This window comes from Pongo pygmaeus, chromosome 3 (genome assembly GCF_028885625.2).
Source record: "Pongo pygmaeus isolate AG05252 chromosome 3, NHGRI_mPonPyg2-v2.0_pri, whole genome shotgun sequence".
NCBI lineage: Eukaryota > Metazoa > Chordata > Mammalia > Primates > Hominidae > Pongo > Pongo pygmaeus.
The window spans coordinates 195,725,723-195,752,685 of NC_072376.2; the positions used below are offsets into that span (position 1 = coordinate 195,725,723).

General features: G+C 37.0%; 1 protein-coding gene across 8 annotated transcripts in view; it reads left to right on the top strand.

The window, feature by feature from the left end:
* TENM3 (teneurin transmembrane protein 3) overlaps positions 1–26,963 on the top strand; it is a 651,439-nt gene that overhangs the window by 192,349 nt on the left and 432,127 nt on the right. For 5 of the 8 annotated variants that reach the window (XM_063664302.1, XM_063664304.1, XM_054484271.2 and 2 more), the window contains exon 3: positions 9,380–9,658. The exons of the other annotated variants lie outside the window; for them this stretch is intronic. In XM_063664302.1, the coding sequence (XP_063520372.1) occupies positions 9,380–9,658 (279 nt within the window). The remainder of the gene's footprint in view (positions 1–9,379; positions 9,659–26,963) is intronic. 8 annotated transcript variants of the gene reach the window in all.

The following is a 26,963-nucleotide window of genomic DNA, read 5'->3' on the forward strand; positions in this document are numbered from 1 at the left end:
CCACAATCTGGGAGAAAATTATCTATCTATCTATCACAGAGACTTGTCTCTAGAATATATAAAGAACTTCTAAAAATCAACAACAAAAGATAAATAACCAAATTTTAAAATGGGCAAAAAACCTTTAATAGAAACATGACAGAAAAGAGACACAAGTGACTAATAAGCCTGTGAAAAATGCTCAACACCATTAGCCATCAGAGAAATGAAAATTAAAACCACAATGAAATACTATCACTCATCTTCTAGAATGGCTAAAATTAAAAAAGATCCATAGCACCAAATATTGAGGATGTGGAACAACTGAAACTTTCATACGTAAAACGACACAACTGCTTTGGAAACTGTTGGGCAATTTCTTATCTAAAGTTAAAAATAACATCTCCCCCTGGACCCAGCAATTCATCTCCTTAGTATTTGCCCAAAGTAAATAAAAACTTATGTTCATAGCAGCTTTATTCATAATAGGCCCATATTGGAATCACCAAGAGAATGGATATAACAATTATATGTTAATACAATGGAATATGAGTTGGCAACACAAAAGAGTGATCTACAGATACTTGCAACAATGTGGAAGAATCTTAAAGATCCACTGAGCAAATGGATCCCGAGTACATCCTGTATGACTCCATTTATATAAGGTTCAAGAACATACAAAACTAATCATCTGTAGAAGAAATCAGGACAGTGGTTGCCTGTTGGGTGGGGATTGACTGGGTACGGGAGAGCTTTGTGGGAGTGATCTGTCTTGGGGTCATGGTGGGTACATTTGTTAAAACTCATGGAAGTATCCACTTTAGATCTATGTATTTCACTGCCTGTGAAATTTACCTAAATATTAATAAATACAGCAGAAGCAAAAATCAGCATGTTCAAACAATCATAGTTGAACATGGAAAGTTTTGGGTTTGTATTTTCCCGGCTTCCACAGGGGTGAGATTTGATTTGGTGCCAAGAGCAGAGTTGCACTGTCTCTACTGAACCATAACCACAATCTTTCAAAAGCAACCTCCGCTGTCATCGCACTATAATGTTTTGCTGGATAAAGGCATTTTGCCCATTAAGATAATAACATATACAACATATCCAGGACTGTACTGAGAGAATAAAGAGTTTGTGTCATAGATGGGACCAGATCTTCAAATATTCTCATCAGTTTCCAAATAAAAAAGAGCCTGCTTTAAGCTCTTAGATATAGACTACTTTTTTTTGGGGGGAGGGGGGCAGTTTTATTAGAATATTACTAAAATGATAAGTGGTTTTTAAATGTTTCTTTATATTGTATGTTCTGGCTAGGTCAAAAGAATTGAAGTCATATTTCTTAAATATATAACAGGAAAGTTGTACATATAATTTTAGAATGTCACTGGTAGCATTGGACAGATATAAAAATAGTGTCAATAACTCCTTTGATTAAAATAATAATGTCTCTGCACCATTTTATCCTGCTTTGGATGTGAAATGGAATAAATTATTTTTGTTACTCTTATTATTTTTATTTTATTTATTTGTATTTTTTTGCATTATGAAAATCTATTAACCATTCAGACATGTTGGAAATTGTGAAAGAGGAAGATTTGAGAGCCAAGAGGAAAATGCTTTTAACTTTAAAGACTGAGATTTAGTTTAGTCGTGGATGCCATTATAGTGAATAATGGGAACTGATCCGAGACTTCAAAAGAAATATGACCATATGGTCCTACCATTCAGCACTTAATGCTGCTATGAATTTCCAGTTAGACCCCAAACTTTTCATTTCCCCAGTGTTCCCCCTCACCTCTGTCATCAGACAAAAACGAAAGGAATCTGAAACTCCTTTTCATGTTTTCTGAAATACTGGTGCTGAGAAAGCTTATTTTTGTGAGAATCGAGTTTTATGAAAAAAGACAAAAACCTGAAACATTAATCAGATCCACTGGGCTAATTACTGCAACTCCAAAGTTTATTACTTTTAAATATTAACTGCTTAAAATGATTCATTTAGAGATCAAAATGATTAATCCTTCTCAGTCACTATAAATGTCAGCGGCAGGATTAAAGGATTTAGATGGTCATGTTTACTCAACCTTACATTTCTGTACTTAAAGACACAAGTTAAATAGCTCTAGTTTATCATTGTTTCATGTTAATGGTTTTCCTCTTAGCTCCCTCTTTTAGCTCCCCTGCCTAACTGATTGTTAACTAATTTTGGCTGTTAAGTAGGCAAGGGCTTCTTTCAGGCTCGGCAGCCAACCTGCTTTGTGGATTACCCACCAGAAGGTGTGAGTAGATAGATGTAGCTTACAGCCCTCCTCAGGACGCAGTGGGGGTAATCCTTTCCCCCTGCCTCGGCCTTCATTGGTCTGATGTCTTGGGCCCCAGCTTACTGCTCAACTTGAATCTGGTTCCTTGCCACGTTGCCCATTTTGGATCCACAGTGTGACTCACCGCGGTGCTGCTTCAGTCACAATTATTAAACACCTGCCGCTTTATGCCAAACCATAGGCGTATTTATACCAATACCTACTGCAGTTCAACTATCAGATATCAGCAGATATATTGCAGGCGTATTATCTTCGCCGGGCCTTGGATTGTTCTAAAGAAGTCATTTCTAAGTAAAAATAAGAAGCAAATTTATTTTCAGAATGTTTTTGATTTTAAAAAAAAAACTATTTTAAAGTTATTTCTTAATTACAAATGGTTGCTAAAGCTTTTTTTATGGTTGCCCCATTAAATCCTTCATTTCCAGACCTCAGACGTGCTCTTTCTTTATACGTCAGCCAACTCACAACCTAATTTTTCTTATATGGGCCACCAAACCTTCCATTCAATATCCATATGTTCGTCCTCCCCTGGAGGCCTCACAAATTTTATCTTGAAGAAAATGCATCTTTTCTGGGGCCATTCATTCTAGTCCTGGCTTCTCAGCTTGCAAATATACCTAGGGTTTCCCTTTCTCACCCACCTCCTCAAGTTCACCTTAGTGCCCAGCCTGAAATTTCCACTGAAAGCTACATTTGTGATGCTTGCTGAGGGGATATCCTGCAATGGCTTCCGTTAGACTTGTGTTCTGAGTAATCAATTAGATTATGAGTATGGTGTCCAGTGGTAATTTTCAGCATCCTCTGGAAATTCATGGGTTTCAATATGTGGTTATGGGTATTAACAACATATTAATAGATAAATCAAGTAAGTAGTTTAAATGGGGTGCGGACCTTAAGGTGTGTAATGGGACTTTAAGTCAATTTCTTAAACCTGTTTTTTGTAGGGCCTTATGAATAAAGATTTGTACCCTCGCTGAAATTTCTATTGCATGTTCAAGAATGGGTATTCTGTTCAAATGGTAACACATTTAACATAAAAGGTTAAAGAGTTTGGAGTGTTCCATAAAATATGCATTTGGAAATAAAATGACATATACTTCTTTTGTTGTGGAATCTTCTTACCATATTGCAAATACAGCAAAAGAGAGAACTCTGGATAACATGGTGGTGCCGCTGATTCAACAAGCACCTAATAAGAAATGCTTTCCCAATTTGTAGTTTTATGTTCTGCTTGACTGATGGAGGAAAGTCACTCCATGCCTGAGAATAAATAATTCCATTTAAGCTCACAACAAGCAAGGAAAATAATTAAAGACAGCTGTAGATTGTTTTATTTATGTGCATTAAATTTATATTTATTCATCCATTTTTTCCTATATTCAATTTTGGGGTTACTGTAGGAGAAATGAATGGTTATTCTCCTTTAAAACAATCCATATATGTTGAAGAAAAAGGGAAGGATTGAAATGGAGGGGACAGTGCTCCCATGTGTCTTACAAAATTTCATTTCTTTCCAATAAATGAGGAAGGATTTTTAAAACTGAGCTTCCCCTAGAAGAGGCAATGAATTAAATTTCTAATTAATGACTAGAAGCTATTAAACAGCAAATCAAGAAAATATATTTGTTTTTTAGAAAGAAGATAGGCTTTAATTTTTTCTTTATTATGTTTTTAAATTATTGAAATAATTATCATGAGAAGTAAAAATACAAAACTATAAAGTAGAAGATTACTAATTTTCTTCATTTACAACCTTTTCTAAATGACCCATTATAACAGTTATATATCTCCTTCCTCACCTTTATTCAGATTCAACTTATATAACCTGTGGGTCCTCTTCCTTAATTTCCAAAAGTGGGATTATACTATATACACAATTCTACAACTTGCATTTTTTTTTCTACTTAAAATATATACAAATGAGCTTCCCTGCAGATCTGAAGACATGGGTCCAACTCATTTTTTATGCTAACCACAGTGTTCCCCAGCATGGGCATGCAACTTTTCCAGCCATTCTCTTTCTGGCAAACATTTGGGTTATTTAAAATTTTGCAACAATGCTGTAGTAAACAACTTGTTTAATTAAACATTCTGTGTATTTAAGATCAGGTGATTTTATTTCTGTAGGATGTAATTCCAAAGGTAGATTTTCTATGCTGAATAATATTTCTGATTTTAATAGAAAAATATTTTAGATGGAATGAAAGCAGCATAATAGAAAGCAAAGAAAAATGATAGAATAAAATAATAATAAATTTGCATAGCAGACTCACAGAATCAGCTGTTTTTCAGGGGAACAATGATTCTTGTTTCCCCTCTAAATTTCGATACCAATGACCTATATTTTAAGCCCTCATTGCAAACTCCAAGTCCCACGTAAAGTGTGGTATAAAAGAGAACCAATAGATGATAACAAGTGTTCGTGAGGATGTGCAGAATTAAAACCCTCATACACTGCTAGTGGGAATATAAAACACTACATTCAGTGTGGAAAACAGTCCCACAGTTCCTCAAAAGGTTCAATACAGAGTTACCATATACTCCAGCTGTTCCTTTTCTAGGGATATGCTCAAGAGAAATTAAGACATATGTACACATGAAAACTTGTACAGGAATGTTCCTAGAAGCATTCTCATAATGTAAAAAAATAGAGATAACTCAAATGTCCATTAACTGATGAAGGAATAAATGATGGAGTGTCCATACAATGGAATATTATTCAGCCATAAACAGAAATGGAGTACCGATGGATGCTATGACGTGGAAGAACTTTGAAAACATTATTCTAAGTGAAAGAAACCAGTCACACAAAACCACATATTGTGGATCTTCTTTATTTGAAATGTTCAGGATGGGAAGTAGATGAGTGGTTGCCTAGGGCTGGGGGTGGGAGGGGTGAGGGGAAAATAGAAGGTAGCTGATCATTGGTATGAGGTGTCTTTTTAGGGTGATAAAAATGTTCTGAAATTAATTGTGCCCATAGTTGCAGAACTCTGTGAATATACAGAAAACCATTAAAGTGTACACTTTAAGTGGGTGCATTTTGTGGTACGTGAGTTATGTTTCAATAAAACTGTTTTTTTTTTAAAGGAACAAACAAGCGAGAGACCGAGAGAGAAGGAGAGAAAGCCAAATCTAGACATTAGAGAAATCCAGACATTAGTGAGGAGAGAATGCCTTCCCCGTGGGGTGCTTTCGTCATCCTGCGTACCTCTGAGACTAGTCCCTCCGGTAGAATCTGTTTCTCATACAAGAGATAGTAGATGTGTTACCCATTGGTGAACATCACCCTGATTGCGGCTTTGAAAAATCCCTCACTGCTCCGACTAGGTTATAGACAAATAGAACAAATTTCTATGAGAAAAAGAACAAATAGGTAACCCATTTTCCCAATCCCCTTCTTTTATTAAAGAGGGAGCTGTGCTATGTGTCAACCTCACTTGAAATATTTGTCCTTATACCATGCTTTCTACTTTGTCAAATACCCTCACTCATTTTTTAAAACGTGAACCTAAAAAAAATGATGCAACACACCTAGGTTGTGTTTATTCAGTTTTCCTTCTCTAGATTTTCACATTTATGAGTGTCATAAAACAAAAATGCCTAATATAATCCAAGTTAACCTTGCTTTTTAATCACAGTGAATTCCATCCTCAGGTGTACTTTGTTCTTGCTACAATTTATTGTTTTGGTCCTGTTTCAAATTGTAATGGGAAACTCTTGTTGGCTCTGCTGATCAAGGTTACCAAAATTCAGTGTACAGGAGATAAATACTTATTTTGCCAGTTTTGGCCAAGCAGAATTAATATAAAGACTGTAAAAGGCAAAGAAAGAAATTAAAGCAATGTTAGGGCTACTGCAAAGAACATGGCTTTTCCAATGTAAAGAAAACATGGAAAATGGGAATAAAGTATTGTTCCTTGAAGCCAAAGCTGACTTTACGTAGGATTGTCCAGTGTTCAGCCTGGTCCCAGGGGCATCCCAGCTGCCTTGTCCTGCCTCTTCCCACTTCTCTGCACTGCATAAAACCCTCCCCACTACTACAAGCCCAGCCCAGCCCAGCCCAGCCCTCCCGCCCTCCTCCACACCGCTTCTCCCAGTCAGGGAGCTCTGTTCTCTCCATCTTCCTTGCACTGGTCAAAACTGCAGATGTTTTCCATCGGCGTAGCCTATCTTGCTAAACACTGCTAGATTGCAAGAAATAATCGAATAGACTAATTTATTCTAGTTTAAGTTTAGATCTTTCCAGGGGTGTTTGCATTAAAATAAGGGATCCTAAAAAGAAAAATTTCTTAACCACTGAGGAGAACTGACAACAATAGAATGTGAAGCACTGAGGGAGGACTGGAGTAGGGATACTTTTGGATAAAGGCAATTACTTAAGTAAAACTCAACTTTGGTGGTGGTGTCGCTATTTGAAAATGAGTTGAAAATGATCCTCTCCCTACTCTCAAACTATACACTTCTCTGTGATTATTAATTACGTTTGTCAAGGTATTTATTTTTTAAGCGATTTTTTCATTTAGCCCTTTTTTGTGTGAGTCACATTTACATAAACCATCTCCTAAACCAAGTCAGGACAGCCCTGAAAGATGAAAAAACAGAGTGTAAAGTGACTTAAACAGAGCTAGTGAGTGGCTTTAACCTGGGTCCAACTGAGGCCAAATTTAGTTTTTCTCTCCTAGGGGAAACTAAAACAAACTTTTTAATTCAGTAAGGAAATCTAACAGGGATTCCTGCTGTGGTGCTTGCATCATAGCTTCATTTCAGAAGCAGCCCTGGAGAATTTTGAATCATTCTAAGACATTGACTTCAGAGGGAAGTCAGTGGAGGGAAGTATTTATGGAGTTTGGGATACATATATCAATTCATAGGGATGATGTGTTGTGTTTTTAGTTGCAAAGTGAACTGTGTTTACATACCTGGGTAACAAAGATTACAGTTTTCTGCTTTCTTCACCTCATAGATTTTTTGCATCAAGATGGCAATAGTGTGAAAAGCCAATCACTTGGAAATTGTTTCAAGCCACATTGTAGAGATTGGAAAGAGTTGTTACTGGCCTTTTATTTCTCTTTTCATTTCTGAATGTGGGCACCTCTCAAAATCGAGGCAAAAAGCAAAAGATCTTATTTATTTTTCCCTCTTTAAAAATTATTTTGCATCCTTATTTTGAAAAATCAGCATGTTTGATGGCAATATCTACATGTTTTAGAGTCCTCCCGTATGTTACAAGTGACATATAAATAGCAGTGGGTAAGCTCTTCCACAGCAATTCCATTAACTGTTCATGTGGACACTGACCTTGTTCAGATTTACTTTCATAAGTACAATCTGCAGTAATGATTTTAACATACTAACAATACTGTGTCTCATCTCAGTGAGCTTGCCTGCTTTCTCACTGTTCAACGCACAGGCCCTTTTTCCTTTTTTTCTCTTCTTTTACTTCTTCTTTTGACATACTTTTTGGTTCAGATACTTGTTCACATCTCTCTGATAAGCACACTTTGATTTGCAGCTAACTGTAGCAACTGATTTTCATTATTTATGAGTGTCATTGTCAGAATCCATTTGGAAATCTGACCGAGATAAAGCTGATTTCAACTTCTGATATGACCACAGCAATAAAGCAATTAACCAAACTAGTTAAAATGTGCGGCAGCCTGGAGGGTGCTAATATCTTTACAACCCAATATTTACTACGTTGTCCATTAGGTTTGATTTATTTCTGAGAAGATTCAACATGTTATCATTTTATCACAAATAATTTATAATACCCTCTTTCAAAAAATATAATGTATGTTTCTCATATCAACCTATTAGCATTAAAATGTTCACAGATTTAAGAGGTAGAAGTAGGGAAATCAAAACTATGAGTAATATAAATGCTTAATATTCTTAAAAGGTTTGTTTATGAGATAGCAGCATTTAAATCAGTCTTTGTAGGTTACTATTCTTTACCTATATTTTGATTCTGATTGGCACCTAAATCTCACACTCTACCATGTCAACAGAGACAAGAAATAGAAAAGCTTTAAGCTTTATGTATGCATGACAAGCAAACATTTTTCTCACTCTTCTCATCCATAGTAGTATAAAACATGCGAAATTTCCAGAATAAATACAGGATTGGAAAAGTCATTAATAACAGCAGTCATTTTAAAGTGTCACCTAATTTAAACACTTTTGCTTTAAGTTATTGCAGTGTCATGAGTTTTATTATGCTCAATTTATTAGGAAAGGCCTGCAGAGTTCACAGCCATTTATTTTTCAGGGAACTTGATTTTATCATTAATTTTTAAATACGTAATACTCCCACTTTATTTTTAGAGTGCACTTTATTTGCAAAGATTGGTTTACTCTGATCAATACAGATGTTTTCAGGTGTGTAATAAAGCAAAAAGCCTAGAAAGTCAAAAATGTACAAAATATGCAGCAAATTTTTTAGACGTTATACTCCAACACTTAATGTGTATATACACACCCCCCCCACACACATACATACATACATACATACATACACACATACATACATACAAAATACTATGTGTTATATTGACTGCTAAGTCAAGGTGGAAAAATATAAGAAGAATGACCAAGCTCCTGTTTCTACTGTTTGAGTAACTTATTCTTGAAGGGAAACTTTTCTCTTCCAAAGGAGTGACATCTGGGTGGGAAAATTTTATTGTTGGGGACTCGAGCCAGGACACAGAAAATAATTCTGACAATTTCCATTGCCTCACAAGTCTGCTAAACAAAATTCTATCATTGCAGTATTCCTTTCTCTGGGTTGAGTTCTCATGGTTGGGGCCACTTTACTTGCCCATCTCTCTGGAGGTACTTATGGGCTTAAAGAGTTGACAAAGGAGCTCTAAGTTGGGGCCCCGCCCTCCTCCCATAATTGCACCCACTTGATCCTATGCCATGTGACACTACCGTAAACGCTTGGTGCTGATCACTGAAAAGCCTAAATGTTTGAGTGTTTATTTCTGAAAGACATTCTTAAAAAAAAAAAGAAAAGAAACTAACACTGAACATATACTCACTAGTTGTTATCTTTTTTTCCCCCTAATTAGGACAGAATTTTACCCTAAGGCAGTTAGGAGTTTGTGAACCAGCAACTCGAAGAGGACTGGCATTTTGTGCGGAAATGGGGCTCCCTCACAGAGGTTACTCTATCAGTGCAGGGTCAGATGCTGATACTGAAAATGAAGCAGTGATGTCCCCAGAGCATGCCATGAGACTGTGGGGCAGGGGGGTCAAATCAGGCCGCAGCTCCTGCCTGTCAAGTCGGTCCAACTCAGCCCTCACCCTGACAGATACGGAGCACGAAAACAAGTCCGACAGTGAGAATGGTAAGTTTCCTTTTTGGCTTTATAATGTTGGCATTCAGTGCTTCTGTCTGTTTTGGTTGACTCCAGGGGGGATGTTTTTCTTTCTCTCCTCCTTCTTCCCATCCTTCTTTCTCTCTCTTTCTTGTCCATTTCTTTTTGTTTTAATGTAGTAGAACTCAAGAAATGTCCTTGAATAATGCATTTTTTCCTGGAAAAAAAATCAATATTTGACATCAGATTGTTAAATTAGGCAAGCAGTCTACAATGTTTTGGCTATAGTTTTGAAAAACAGCTTAATCATCTACAGAAAAAAAAATAGCTTTGACTTCTCTTGGACCATGTCACCTGTTGTCTTCTGTGGGGTGGCACAGCACGTGTTGATAAAGTTTACCCCAGAGCCGTCTTGCGATCAAAGATGTCTTTGTAGATTCCTCTTGAAGATATCTCAAAGAAGTTGCAAAATCTTAGAATGGATGAGTGAGCACGCAGAATAGTTTATTAACAGGGCTCTAGTGATTGAAGAACAAATTTGATCATGCTTTAAACTTACGAGTTGATGAGAGCAATTGAAATCTTGGTAAAGAGGGGGAGTGTGGCCTTTGATGTTCTTTGGGGACTGGATTATTATGCAATTAAATGCACACACAAAAATTGGATTTTAGGATATCCAAATAGCAGCTTTTTGTATATTGTAAGAAAAAAATGTCCTTATAAATTATTGGGACTTTTTTTTCCTATTGCCAATGCGGGATGATTTTTAAAAAGTGAATTTATATGCAATAATAAATTTTAAAGAAAGCTTAATTTTTAGTCAGTGCTGCTTCTAGGAAGAATTGGGGCATCAGTAGCAATGCAGCAAACAAAAAATTCTCCTTCAGCTTTTAATATTAACAGTGTACTTGCTATTTCAGTCTGGTTACTAATGCTATGCATATCCTATGCATCAAAAAGCAAAGAGAAAATTAAAATGAAAGAATTGCATGATATTTGAAAAGAAAAATGGTTGTTTTATCAATTATATTTCAATTTTATTATTTATTGGGTGACTTTGTCAGCTTTGCTTTGTAATAAGAAAGCGGATCTATTGTTAGCTTTCAGTTTCAGCTAAGTCACCGTGTGAAGCAGCACCTAAGGCTTATTAGTTATTTTCTTTCTATTCATGAAAAAAGGTCTAATTTAAACCAATGCAATCAATCTCTTATCTTAAGTAGAATATCTTAGTGCATTAAACCAAAGTCAAGATCAAATAATAACTATATACTCAGTATCTTCATTTGGAAGTTTCAGTTCTTGGTGGAGGCTGGCTTTATTCCAATTCAAAAGAAGAAACAAGGACAGTTATTTTGATAAAATGAGCCTCAGAATCAGGATGCCAACATTTCTCTCAGCTAATCCATTCACCTCAGTAAATCCTGTGTTTCTATCCATTTTCATAGTGGATTCAGAAGTCACTAACCTTAAATACGTATGATTTGGAATAAATATTGCTTCCTGTCCAGCTGTACTTCACATAACACTCCTTGAGCAATGGCAGGTACAATGGTCATATTCAAAGGTAGCACCCAGCATTTAATTTTCTTAAAATACACAATAAAATCTTTGATGTTATAGAAGACTAGAATGCAGCAGGATAATGCGATCAGTTCTGATTATCTGCATCATAGATCATCCATATCCATAGCTATCAAATATGTTTTAACATTGGGCCAGTTTGCACTTTCTAACCAAAACTTCTATGGCATCTCATCCTTTCTCTCTAATAACAAAGGTATCTTGTTATGGTATCTGTATTGGTAAAATATAAATTAATTTTATGATTTTTAAAATTAGACATCTGCTAAAAGGATCTCATGGTGGATTCCCAAACACATGTATTTTTTTTTCTTTTCAGAAAATATAAACTTTGTAACCTTTAGTTAAGAATATATAATATCCAAATGTCAGGGAGAAGGGAAAGAAGACTTGTGAGTTTCTCATACCACTGCCCTCACCATTTGCATGGATTAATATTAACTAGAGGAGGAAACCGTTTCCACAAGAATCTTCTAGATCTTGTTCTTAGAGTAATGTAAAGGCAAGAAAAGTTGCAGTCTTTAATTTCTCCAAGTAGTAGCTAGGAAGCAGAATGAAGAGAGACAGGGAGAGTGTCAAGGGCCTTGCCTTGAAATTCAGAACATTTGGCAGCATTTGTTGAGAGTAAACAGGTCAGCCAAGTTCAGAGTATAAAGTGTCAAAAGCAGTGTTTGTTGAGCTGGGCAACATGATGACTTAAACTTGTGTTTACTCTTTTTCCGAAGGTTTGGTTGTGGTTGTACTTTTAAACAACGTTTTGATGGTCTAAGAATTCCAAATGAGAGCAGTTTAAAGAAAGAAACAAAAGAGGAAATAAAATAGATATGTTGTCTTAATGAATACTGGCTATTGCATATATTTAAAACATATGTCCATAGGAACTTTTCAGATTAATTTATTTGTTCTGAAATTTCAGTGATTACTTCGAAGGAACAAGATTTCATTTAATGTAATTAATTACATTAAGATATAGGGAAGCATAATTTTCTGAAGTATTTAGCAGACCATATAATTTTGAATTGTGGAATTAAACAATAGCATTGGGGATTTTTTTCCTGATATTAAAAAATTATGTGTCTTTCCCTTAAGCTGGGTTATAGTAAGAAGTGAAATTTGCAGTCATACATAGGTTCTTCTAACAACTTTATAAATAATCGTCTCAAAACTAATTCACATTTTTACCTATATTACTACTTTTAGTCAAGTAATTCTAATATCAAGTTACAAAAATAATTCAATTCTACTATCTTCAGGTATTTTTAATTGCTCTAACTTAAAAAGCTATAGATTTTCTGGTTATATTTTCCTTTGACTCTTCTTTCTGGTTATATTTTCTCTTTTATTCATTTTTATACTAGCTTGAGATGTGTTCTTGGAAGTTCTATTGTATCACTAAAGGTTGAAAAGAGAAGGAGATGGGTGAAATACCTCACCAAAAGGAAACTAATTTAAGAGCCAGATGCTGATGTGTTTTCATCTGGTTTAACATGAGAGCTTTCCTTGACTGTTTTCTTCATTTGAAATAACTGTGAATGAGGCTGTTTTTCCCAGAAAAAAAAATGTTATTCAACATTGTAAAATTATGCAAGCAGAGTGCCTGATGTTCTAGCTACAACTTCAAAGAAGAATTTAGTCACTAAAAGGGATTAGATTCCATTTATTTATTGATAAAGAGGCCAACAGTTCAAGTTAAGAAGGCGCTAGAACTGCTGTGAGGCTAATGAAATTTTGATGGCCCGAGCCTCCCACAAGAGTAAGAGAACATTCGGACCGTGTCACACAGCTCTCTGTTAGCTGAGATTCAAAACAAGTGATCAGATTTATTCTTTTGCAAAACTAACTTTTCACTAGCTGTGGGGATTTGACGTTAAAAAGCATTTTGAGGAAAACAATTTTTTACAGTATATATTGAGTTTCCTATGTAATTCCAAATATTAATCTTGTTCCAAATGAAGGATATGGGAGAAGCCCTTTCTTGGCACCCATTGATTGTTGTGGTGTCGTTGTCGTAGTGGACTGCCACACACCAGGGCAAGTTCTGGAGTTAGTAGGCGATTTGGGATCACCTACTAACAGCAGTTTGAGTAAAAATGGGTGAAAGGTTATAAAATCAGTGTGATGGGATACCCCAGTCAAAGGTAGAATTCTCAGTGTGCTCTGGTTTATTGTAGGCATCTCTCCTGTCTCCAGTGTGGTTTTTGTTTTGTTTTGTTTTTTGAGACAGTCTCGCTCTGTCGCCCAGGCTGGAGTGCAGTGGCGTAATCTCAGCTCACTGCAACCTCTGCCTCCCAGGTTCAAGCCATTCTCCTGCCTCAGCCTCCTGAGTAGCTGGGATTACAGGTGCGCACCACCACGCCCAGCTAATTTTTGTATTTTTAGTAGAGACGGGGTTTCACCATGTTGGCCAGGATGGTCTCAATCTCTTGACCTCGTGATCCGCCCGCCTCTGCCTCCCAAAGTGCTGGGATTACAGGCGTGAGCCACTGCGCCCGGCCACTGATGTGTTGTTAAAAGACCCCTGACTGAAGTCCCACCACCCAGCTTTGCAAGTGCTATAATCTGACCTCAGTTCCAAATACCTATTTAAAGGTCAGGAACAAAGGACTTTTTTTTTTTTTTTCTTCAAAACATCAGTCTTTAAGCCTTAAAAATGTTTCCATGGAGAGTAACTCAGTGTCAAGAGATATGCAGAAAATCCAAAGAAGGGTAGGGTTGCTCCTGGTATCAAGGAAATAAGAACCAGAAGTCATCAGGACAGTGAAGATATTTAGCAAAGAAATGTAAGTGGGAAAACATGTAATAAAATTAGTTTTGTGATTTAATAAATAAATAAAATGTTTGCATATGCATCGCTTCCCAGAAGCAGCCAGGCATCTGTTGTTCTTTGTCATCCAGCCCGTGTGGCATTGTCACAGGTGCCTGGATTTGGAATCACACTGGTCAGGGCTCACATTCTTTCATTCATCCCCTGTGACAGTTACCCCCTGAATCACCTAGAGTGGCAGTTGTCAACTCTTGCATGCCTTGTCTGCTCTTCAGCTGCCTGCTGAGTTCTGGAGGGGCGGAGCTCTCCTGTTGGAGTCTAGTTCCTTCTTCCTGCCTCCTCAACCTGTTAGCCCCCTTGGAAAAAGATGACCTTTGATGTAAGGCAGGCCAGCAGGCGTTGGCGCTGCTCTTCCACCTCCTCATGATTCAGGACCCCGAGAGCCTCCATTGAGGACAGTCTTTGCGAATGTCATGCCCGGAGGCAGGACTCCTGGTCTCGTATGGGAACTACCACCTCCCAACTTTGAGACCTTGGGCAAGTTGCTCACCATTCCATGCCATGGTTTCCAGGTTGTAAAATAGGGATAACAGTAAACACGGTATAGTCCTATGAGGTCAGGGCTGTTGTGAGCCTTAAATGAGTTCAGGTATGCCTGGTGCTTACAAAACTCCCTGACATCTAGTGAGTTCCGAATAAGTGTGTGCCCTTATTATTATTTGTAAAAGGTGGAAAATTATATCCGTTTTATGTGGCTATGAAGATTAAGTTAAATAAACAATATCAAGTGCCTACCTAGTTTGGACCACAGTAGATATCTCCTCCTCCCCTCCCCCACTCCTCCTTCCTTACCTCACCCCACCCCAGGGCTGCATTCATCAAGTGTTCTGGCAAGATGGAGGAGAACTCACTGTGTCTTCCAGAAAGGTCACTGATCATTTGCGCAGTCTGGAATTTCTGTCACCATTTATTGACTCTCTTATTTTTCTCCAAAACCCCACATCCTTTTTAATTTACTGTAATTAAATGAATGTACATTGAATGGTGCTGATAATTAGTCTGAAGGCTGTAGACGTCAAAGATTTTAGCATGCTCCTTCCGCTCCTGGCCAAAGAACATTTCAAAAGTAGTGTTTCCCTCAAAGGCATGTTACTTAGACAGCTGGTCAATTAAGAGGCAATTTAACTGATGCTCATCAGTTCACACAATAAAATAAATCATTCCAAGAAGACTTCGTTTCTCATCTAAGTTTGAGCAACGTGCCTGTTGTAGGACCCCACTAATGCCACATTAATTGTGCATGATACTGAAGTATTATGGGCTAATTTGGCTGATGAAAAAGGGTATAACATTAAAGTGCAGTCTTTTTAAATGCAATAGACACTTGCATTGCACAGCTGGAACACTTTTCAAGGAACCAGTTTCACTTGTCCTTTGAAATAGTATTTTAAAAGTCTACTTTCTGTATGGCGAGATAAAGTCTAAAAGTTGCATTATTGTATTTTAAGAGGAAAAAGGTGTACCCTTCCAACCAATTTGATAAATGACTGTAGTGATAGCATTTCCGTCAATCTCTGAAGAGAGAACTTCAGCTATTTTGCAATCCAGATTTCCACGTCAAGCAGAATATGTTCTCTGGAAAGGAGGGCAGTGCCATTTCTCCTCTTCGTGAATAACTGCATATAGGTGAGAGAGTGAGGAAATAGATGGACTTGTAGCTCTTCCAGTGCTGATCAAATTCTAGGAGAGTTTGAGAGAAACTGCTAGCCAGCTATGTCATGTACTTGCGATCATTCTAGGACAACACAAATGCCACATCTCTCGTAGCTCTTTGGGGGAAGGGGTACTATCTTAGTTTTCTGAAGATGATTTGAAGAGAGGTGTACTTTTTCACCTCACTAGCATTATTCCATTCCTTCAACTTTATCCAGGAACCTTTTTTGAGCCTACTTTGGATGTTGATTGAAAGACATAAAATGGAATTCTGTTGCTGTAAGAAACACATGGCATTTCAGTGTTATTCTAATTTTATGAGTTTCTATTATACATACTAAACTATAGCTTGAATATAAATTTCACTGTGGGCCCTCTTCCGGCATGTAATGGTCATTTCTGGCATGGTCGCCTGTGATAAATTATATTTTATGTTTTATGTGCACTAGAATGTCAAAAATAGCAAAAGTAATATGTCGGTGGGCTTCCTAAATCAGGCTCAGAATTAAAGTGCTGCTTTGCAAAATGCTGTCAAATAGTTCCTAATATATAAAAATAACTACATTGCCTTGATAGATATACATTTACAATTTCAATAGTGACTTGTCATTCTTTGAGCAAAAGCTTCCAGGTTTCATTTAAGGATGAAATAGATTCACTTCATGGGTATGTACAAGTCACTTTTCAGTATAATAAGTTATGATTTAACTGGCCGGGCGTGGTGGCTCACGCCTGTAATCCCAGCACTTTGGGAGGCCGAGGCGGGTGGATCACAATGTCAGGAGTTTGAGACCAGCCTGGCCAACATGGTGAAACCCCGTCTCTACTAAAACTACGAAAATTAGCTGGGCGTGGTGGCGGATGCCTGTAATCCCAGCTACTTGGGAGGCTGAAACAGAGAATTGCTTGAACCCGGGAGGCGGAGGTTGCAGTGAGCCGAGATCGTGCCACTGCACTCCAGCCTGGTCAACAACAGGGATACTCCAGCTCAAAAAAAAGAAAAAAGTTATGATTTAAATAAAATTCTAAAAAATTTAGTATTATGAAACTAGAACTGAAACTATAAAGTTCACTACTGTTGTTGTTACTACAGGCTTAAGTATTTATATACATTCATATTTTTCTGTTCTAAGAGGATTTTCAGAAAGCTTGCCAGTTTGCTATGTTTCACATGGAAATTGCCATTTCTATTAAACTCAATTTGTGTTCTAAGTGTTTTTGTTAAAGTATACAGAATATATGGCATCTCTGTTTCAATTCTAAATGTTCTTTTTGTTGTAGAGCTGAAATTAAAGTGAAGCATGCTATGAATGTATCAAAACTGATGATGTATGCTATTTTGATTTTTGAATGTGTTTTTGATATCCTTGAAAAATCACAGTGGTAGCAGTAAAATTGTTTTAATTAATGAATTGAATAGCAGTGAGTGCTGAATCAGGTTTATTGATGTAATTATCACTGAAATAGAAAAAATAAGTGTTAGAGCCATAGAACCTTAGTTTATTTGCCATTCCGTGGGCATTGAAGTGTTGGAAAAGCAGCTAACTGAGGGTTTTTTTGGTGTTGTTTAAAGAATATTCTTCTCAAATCATAATAATTCTGTTTATTAACATTACATACACATACAATTTTATACATGATTATCTTGTACATTATTTACTGATTGGTTTGAAAACTAACTTCACTATATTGAAATTTTCTTATATTTATCAGTTGATGAGATTGTTTTCCATGATAAATAGACTGTATGCAAACTAAACGTGAAACCTGTTTGAGTGCATGTTAAAATGGATAGAAATTCATATACACTTAAGAAAAGAGCAGCTAAAAATGTCTGATGACTATTGCCTTGACTTTAGTCACGCAGAACCTGAAAACTAAATAGTTTGAGTGTAACTTACTGAATAGATTTCTTATTCAGTATATCAACTAAGTCTTCATTCAACGAATAATAAATGCTGGATATGGTACCAGGTGCTGGAAAAACAAAAATGAGTAAGATGTATTCCCTGACGTCTAGAAGATCACAGGGTGATTGGGCAAACCGGCAAGTAGGCATGTAATTAGGTTTTAATGTGGTTAGTGTTATTGCAACAGAATATGCAGAGTCAGTGTCAGCCCAGAGCCGATTGTTGCCAACAGAGACTGGGGGCAGGAGAGGAGAGAATGTTTCATAAAGAAGTAAGGAAGCAGCATTGGACCAGAGGCTTAAAGGATGTGGAGAAGTTCGAGATGTAGACAGCACAGCAAAGGAGAATGTGTAACGTCCCTGGGGAATGCTCCAAAAGCCACAAGGAGTTTGGTGCCTGGAACACACGAGGCTGCACAAAAGTAGCCCCAGAGCAAAGTCTTCATGGTGATGCTAAGGGATTTGCACTTTTTCCTGCAGGTAATAGGGAGGCTCTGAGGGATTTTAATGCAGAGGAATAGTATGGTCATGTTTGCATTTTACAGAGTACCCTGAAAGCAGTGTGGAATGTTAACTCTCTTTCCCCAAGGAGAGCAACCTCCCTGGGGACATGACCCTGTTCACTGTTGCACCTCTGTGCTCACCTCACCTAATACCTGAACCTGGAAATGAAGGTTTTGTTGAATGGAAAAAATAATTGACTTAGAGGTCAAACTTGGAAGCAAATTGGCCAGTTAGGTAGTATTATAATTATCAAAGTAGGAAAATAGAAAAGTTTCGATCAAAAACCAGAAAGGAAAGGGAGATCCATTTAAGTAGAACCAAGATTTGACGATTAATTGGGAGAAGAGAAACATTTAAAGAGACTGTCTTCCCCAACATGAGAGACTCAGTGAATGATGGTATAATTCAAGTTGAAAGTTAAAGTATTTTGCCTATGGTAAAGTTAGTAATTCACATGAGAAGACATAGTGTTTGAGGTGTCTGTGGGCCATCAAATTTCAGTAATTTGTTAGCCAATTATATATATATGCTATATATATATGAAATTCAATTAGATTTTGTGTAAAAATATTTACTCTGTGATCTATATTATTGCAGTTAAAGTCACAGGGCAGAATTAAACCTCTTTCTGAAAGCAAATAGAATGAGAAAAGAAAAGGAGTGAACCTAGAATCCTAAGCTCACCAATATTTAACATAAGGGTATAGATGAAGCACCAATAAAAGAAACGAAGAAGGACCTTTTATAGACGCAAAAAAAACCCCAAAAGATTAATTGACAAAAGACAACAAAAGAGACATACTGTGATCGGCAGAGTCAAAAACTTCCAAAAGTTGCTGGGTACAGCAATACCCGTGTCTGTAGTCCCAGCACTCAGAAGGGAGGCTGACGTGAGAGGATGGCTTGAGCCCAGAAGTTAGAGCCCAGCCTGGGAAACATAGTGAGACCCCATCTCAGAGAAAAAGCTTCCAGTGAGGATAATGTATGTCTAGTGGGTGTGGAAGTCGAATCGTGGTAGTTCAGAGTTGAACCGAAACCTTAAATGTGGCACCAGCAAGTGGCGATTATTCTCTCCAAAGCTCAACTAAGGAAGGAGAGAGCGAGGCTGGGGGATCCAGGATTGGAGGTACTTGTATAATTGGAAGACATTTCAGCATCTTCTTAAGGAAAGAGACGGAGCAGCAGAACAAGAAGAAGGTGGAGTAGAGGCGATTGAGGGAAAATGAAAAGCGTCCGGCCTCTGGGAATCAGGAGTGAAGAGGTCCTTGGAGTATGAATGTGGGTAATTGAGAGTCCCTCAGAACTTTTATTTTTTAAGGTACTTTTCATCTCACAACTTTATATACATAACTAATTTGGTGTTTGCTATAGAAAAGTTTTACTGAAAAAGATACCTTTCTGTCTAAGATTGATTGAAATCATAACCAATTTTAAGTCAGTGTAGTATAAATTGATAATATTTGATGGAACTGAGCGTCCATGTCATCAGAAGGTTTGGGAGGAAGTACATTCTTATCCAAAATCAATATTTTACTTAAAATGCTTCTATAAAACTGTAAAACGGGAATTACACATCTAGATTCTAATGGAAAACAGTTATTAGCTTTGGAGCCGGAACTATAGGATTGCTCTCAGGACTAGTCCAGGGACATAGGTATCTTCTGATTTCCTCTCCTTGATCCTTGATGTGCGTATGTGATATTTATATATATTCATATAGATGTGTGTGTATATATATGTGAATGTGTGTACATATTCATAGATGTGTGTATGTATGTGTATATATTCATATATGTGTGTATATATGAATATGTATATACATATATGTACGTATATACATATATATGTGTGTGTATAGTCTTTGCCCTGAGGTCTAAGTTAATAGCTAGGAAATAAGTTTCCTCCTTAGTAACTGCCACATAGTTTTGCACTAGCAATCTTCTTTTGCTTAAAAAGAAAATGCATGTTTATAAACATAAAGTTATATAATCAGATTTAAGTTTTTAATGAACACTTGAGACAAACATTATTTTAAAGAATATATATAAAAAGGGAACCATAAAACCTACTTACAAGTGATATATCCAAGAGAAATAGAAATAGGCCATTAAAAGCCAGAGTGATAGTTATTATTTGCATATTACAAACTTGGAAAATTATGACTTTGTGAAAAAATTTTTCAGACTAAACTGGCTAATATATAGTAATCAGTGTGAAGTATACTTGCCCTTCCAACCGGTTAATATAGGAGTGTTAACGTTCACAAAGAAAGAACTTAAAATTTTAACATACAGCAGGTGAAGATTCCTAGGGGATTTGAAAGTAGTTGAATGAAATGTCAGTTGCTACAGAAAACAAGACAAAATATTCTCTTGTAATGGACTGTGTCTCATTTATTGTGACTGGAGTACCATTGTATAGATGGCAGGGTACAAAATATGCCTATAGGTGAACCAGATTATTTAAATAAACCCATTTAAAGAGTTTATAGTTTCACATAATCACTGGAATTTTTAAAGCATCTAATCATTATTTGTAATGTACTGTCTTAATACCCCAAGTAAAATGATGGGATATGACAGATGTGATAAAAGTAGAACTTTAGATCAAATGAACTTAAGAATAAATCATTTGAGTGTTTAAATCAATGCCTTTAAGTTATCTATGATGCGATTTAGCATTTCATGTTTATTGGGCAACACAAATAAGCGGATGGATAATAAAAACTAGTTTCTCTTTTAGGATTTACACTTTTATTCCTAATCTGTGTGTGTGTATATTTTTTAAAAAATAAAAATTGCAAATTCTGGTTTTTTGTTTTTTGTTTTTTTTTGAGACAGCGTCTTGCTCTGTCGCCCAGGCTGCAGTGCAGCGGCGCTATCTCTGCTCACTGCAAGCTCCGCCTCCCGGGTTCACGCCATTCTCCAGCCTCAGCCTCCCGAGTAGCTGGGACTACAGGCGCCCGCCACCACGCCCGGCTAATTTTTTGTACTTTTAGTAGAGACGGGTTTTCACCGTGTTAGCCAGGATGTTCTCAATCTCCTGACCTCGTGATCCGCCCGCCTCTGCCTCCCATAGTGCTGGGATTACGAGCGTGAGCCACCGCGCCCAGCTGCAACTTCAGTTTTCACCTAAGTTTCCACATGCTATTGGATTTTTTTCTGTAACGTAGTACTTTTTTCATGCCATGATTTATCATAATTTAACATATCTACTACTTTTGGACATCCAGGTTTGAAGTTTCGCTACTGTAAGTGATGCTGCAATAATTATCTCAGTGACTAAATCTTTGCCTCTAATTCTGTTATTACCTTAGGATAAATTCTTGGAAGTGGAATTTCAGAGCCAAAGGGCTGTGCAACCTAAGGCTTTTGATACACTCTGTCAAAATGCCCTGTGAAAAAGCTTGTATCAATTTATACTCCCAACAGTATACAAAAGTGCCTTTTCCCCCAGGGCACTGACAGGGAGTGTTTCCATGCTTTAAATTTTTGACAGTTTGACAGTGTCTTACCTTTGTTGTAATTTGTATTCGTTTGATTAATGAGTTGCATACATTTTCACATGTATGTACCATTTGTATTTCTTCTTTTGTGAATTGCCAATTCATGCCTCTGTCCATTATTCTGTTTGGATGTATGAAGAAATGGGTCACTCAGTGTATAAGGAAAACTGAAGGCAGAGATGGACTTCGAGGACACCAGGACAGTGACTCTGCTTTTTCTCCCTTGTGTACATGTGACCTCGATGAAACAGGTTTGGTTGCAGGACCTTTTATGTATAAACATCTCCTTACAAGTGGGCCTTCTGCTCATAGGCATAGGTGTAAGTTTCACAGTGGTGAAGAACAGGTGTACGTGAGCTGGGGCACAGGCCTAATGTGTGATCCTAAAGTCCAGCTGGATGCCGCCTGTACACTTTTTACTACAGATTCTAGGTGCCAAGAAGTTCTGCATTTACTGCAGTTCAGAGTAGCAAGTTCATTTCCACAAAGTTTCTGTATCCTTATTGAATAAATAAAAAACGTAAAGCAGGTGATAAATAGCACTGGGAGGTAAATCTCTTTTCATCAATCCATAGAGTGTTGGAAAAGATGCAGGAGATATATAGGGATATAGATACAGCCCTGTGTCACTTAACTCATACGTTCAGAGAAATGCATCATTAGACAATTTTGTCATTGTGTGAACATCATAGAGTGTACCTACACAAACATAGAGGGTATAGCCCACTGTATCTAGGCTACATGGTATATAGCCTGTTGCTCCTAGGCTACAAATCTGTACAGCCCATTACTGTACAGAATACCGCAGGCAGTCGTAACACAGTGGTATTTGTGTATCTACACCTAGAAAAGATACAATAAAAGCATGGTAGTATAATCTTATGGGGCTGCTGTCATATATGTGGTTCATCATTGATCAAAACATTATTGTGTGGTGTGTGACTGTAGAGAGATAGTTGCAGATATAGATAATTATGGACATGGATTTTTTTCTTATCAAGTTGCAAATAGTTTTTATATATTATGAATCTTATTAACCCTTAATCTATTTGTAAATATTTAGATCTTAATATTCTGCAAATATTTTCCTGTTTGACTTTGTTTAAGGCATTTTTGATATAAAGGATTTTTTTTACAAACTTTTATAAATCAAATCAATAACATTATTTACTTATGGCCTCTTATGCTTAAAAATATTGATTTCACTCTAAAGCAAATACTAATTATATTTTTTCCTTATTTATATGTATAAATATATTTTTTCCTCATTTATATGTCTACATCCTTACTTAAGTATATTTATTGTGTATTATATATATTACATTTAATTCATCTGAATTTTGTAATGTAATAGTTGAAGTAGGAATTCAACTTTTTTTCACATTATCCACTTTTGTAAATGTCATTTAATTTAACTAGGGGATACTTCATATTGTCTAATAAATATATGCTAATCTACTTATATTTCAGCAATGAGACATCAATAAAAATTTGTGCAGTGAAATCTTTGCAAAGAAGTGGGATAGGATTTGTGAAATATAATAGGTTTAAATACTAAATTCAGGTTTGATGATTTCTGATAGACTCAGAATGCTACCTGAAAATAAATATTTTCAGGAATACACAATTAGCCACTCGGAGTGTAATGTATAACCTTTAGACATTGTAAAAAAAAAATGTAATAGTGGGAAAGCAGACTTAAAGAGGCTTATGGAAGTTACATTTGATGTCAGAAGCAGTTATCAAGATCTATTTTTCAGTAAAAATAAAGTGTTAATCCTGCAAAAAGTCAGGTTACATAAGCACATAAGCATGACATTTAATCCCTATATTACATATTTTGAGAGTTCGTTTTAAGGAATAAAATACATCCTTTGCTGTCAAGCTTATAGGCTTGTAACATTGGGCTTTACAACAGGGAAACAATTGGAAGACAAAACAACTAGATGAAATACATTACTAAACTGCACGTTGAAAAGAGAAAAGCAATGAGGATTCAGAAAAGGAAAGACTACAGAATTTATAGGTTGAGCAGGACTTCGAAAGATGGTAAAATCTGTTTTAAGTGTAGCAGGAGAGCAGTACGTACTTGTAGTTGGAACCGCTCCAGGAAGTAGTAGAAGCAACAAGGGAAAACAATGGTAGCATTGTAAGGAGGCCACCCGATCTGGAGAGATCCTCTTGGGAAACCATGGAAGTTAACATTGACAGTTAAGTGGAATCCACTTATGCGGAACTGTGAACGTTGTGCCAAGAGGTCTAAGACTGTCTCTGTGGGTAGTGTCTGGCCAGTCTAGGTCCTAGAGCAGAACTGAGATGCGATGAACAATGAATGGACTATATTAGGATGAGCTTGGAATTGATGAGTCAAGATCCACTATGAAATAAGAAGGCGTTACATCGTGAATAGAGTAGAAGGAACAAGTGGTAGCAGTGTTGACAGGGCCCTGTAATGTGAGAGAAGAAGAGTGCAAAGCCAAAAAAGACTCCAAGCTTTTGGGTGCAGAACCTGGAGAAATGTTCCTGTAATAGAGAAAAAAACGGAAAAGCCGTAGAAACATAGTTAAAGTAGACTGTCATCTTCGCAGTTACATGAAGTCGTATTGCAGGAGAGTTGACATTGAAGTTTGTGAAATAGTAGATAGTACATAAAAGTGTTATCAAAACTCAAAAGTAAATGTGGATTTAAAGGAAAACATAATGGTTTTAGAGAATAAGGTGGGCAGTGAGCAATAGCAGATCAAGTTCAGGATCAAAAGATGGAAGGATGGAAGTTATTTTTCCATCTTTCATGAGTCATTTCTTAGAACAGGTCATTCAGTAATCACTCGGTATCTAATAAAAATACTACGTCATACTAGCCCAGTTAACTTTCATTACCTGTGCTCCAATACCAGCTAAGGTGCACTAATTTGCTACTAGAGTAAGACCCTAGCGATTGAATAGCAGAGTCTGAGAATATTTTATCCCCATACATTTTAGTTACTTCCTGCAAATCTCAAAACAATCACAACATAAAATAGATTTCCTGTACTCTTGACTTTGTATTTATCTTCACCACAGCCATAATGAGGGTTTGGCAGCTGATATACTTTCCATGGGAACCTCCTGAGAACACGAGCATCGGAGGCAGGATGGTGCAAGGAAGTAGGCTGTAGGATTATGATAGTAAACCGTATTCCCCTCCACCTGTGAGTCTCAATCCTGATTAAGATTTTAAATCAAGTTGGTTGAGTTTTGTAGACAGCTTGTTAAAGACACAGCAGATGTCCTGACCAGTGGGCCCTTTTATTCTGTAAAGACAGGCTAAGAATCCAGTAGTTTTTATTGTCGACCTTTGCATCTTCAGGGTTTCCATGTTAGTTCCTTAGTAACTAAGTTCCTTACTAACTTAGTTTCTGACTTCCTTAGTTGCTAATACCACTAGCAGATTGAGGGCTCTTACTATTTTGTCTCAAAATAGCAAAAGATGAGTGTGGTGGATCAGAGGGGAGCATAAGCTATATAGTGTAGCCTTAAAATGTTGTCATAGTTTCACCTGTCTGCTCCCAAATTGATCTCTAAAAGGGATAAAAACTGACGTAAAGGGATCTATTTGGAGGTAAAGGTTTGTTCTTTAAAGGATAAGAATATTGCCCACGTATATACCCACAAGTCTTGGTTTCTTCCCCCGGATTGCAAGTAGCTTGTACGGCATGTGCAGCCCATCTATAGTTGACAGCTGTCAGGCAAGATTCCCTTCAGAAGCATCGGAGAGGAAAGAGAGTGTCTGTTGACCCTTTCCGTGGGACGCATTTCTTCTCCTATTTCGATCATATGTTTTCCCTCACAAAAATCCTCTTACTCCAACCAATGCTGGTCCTGCGATTCAAACGTCGTTCCCTCATGAAACACTTTGTGTTTGCTCCAAAATCCTTTGACCTCCCCCAAAGGGAGGTCATTAAATGTCATTACTATCCAGAAGCATTTTGAAAACAGCCATTTGTAACAGTGACCTTTCCAATGATAATTGTTAAGGATTTTGGATGTGAATGTTGTTGTTACTGTTCTTCAGAAAAACCAGTATATGAAAATCTAAATGGCAGAGAAGTTGATGGAGGCAGAGATAGATATTTGGATTTTACTCAACACTTATTATGTTTAATCTTTTCAACTACCCTCTGAGATTAGTAGTATTATCCGTGTGTTACAGAGGAAAGAAAACTAAGGCTTAGAAAGAATCTAAATACCCCGCTAAGGTCACACAGATACTGAGTGACAAAGCCAGGAGTTAAAGCCACAGCCTAATTCTAAAACCTGCTGAGTAAACTTCCTGTTCTTGGGTGAAATCTGTTGGTATCCAGACAGTAGTAGAGTGTAGGTCCTCAGATTATGTGCTTTGCAATGAGAAGGAAAGAGCTTTTTCAACTTAAATATCCTCACTGTCTCCAAGAGCTTCTGCACAGTTGAATTTCTTTCCTACTTTTTAGTTTAAGATGTAATCCTGCTATATTAAAAGTTTCTGGCCAGGTGTAGTGGCTCATGCCTGTAATCCCAGCGCTTTGGGAGGCTGAGGCAGGCAGATCACCTGAGGTCAGGAGCTCAAGACCAGCTTGGTCAACATGGTGAAATTCCATCTCTATTAAAAACAAAAAATTAGCTGGACGTGGTGGCAGGTGCCTGTAGTTTCAGCTACTCGGGAGGCTGAGGCAGGGGAATTGCTTGAACCTGGGAGGCGGTTGCAGTGAGCCAAGATCACGCCACTGCACTCCAGCCCGTGTGACAGAGTGAAACTCTGCCTCAGAAAAAGAAAGAAAGAAAGAAAGAAAGAAGAAGGAAGGAAAGAAGGAGAGAGAGAGAGAGAGAGAGAGAGGGGGAGAGAGAGAGAGAGAGAAAGAAAGAAAAAGAAAGAAAGAAAGAAAGAAAGAAAGAAAGAAAAAGAAAAGAAAGAAAGAAAAAAAAAAGAAAGAAAAGTTTCATAGGCATAGTGGTAAGGGCATTTGATGAGAAGATAAGAGATCTGGTTTCTTATTCTGGTTCTATCATTAATTCATTGTTTTACCTTAGACAGTTCACCTGGTGTCATTGGGTTTGAGTTTCTTCAAATTCTGCCTGCTTATTAAATAATTTTAATGTGCATTGTTTTGTCTTTTATTAAGATTACAAAGCTAATTTTGCAAAGTTTTTTCTTGAGGATTTCTCTCAAGGGAGGAAAGTCATGTTGGGTCAGGATAGGTCTAACAAAGTGAAGATGCAAAGCATAAAAATCCAGGAAAGCACTTGAAGTGGTAAGAAAAGTTAGATTTAAGATTTATTTTTTGCATCCATCAAACATAACCCAAGTTTCCGTTGTGTCTGTGTGTCTATTGTAAGTATTACG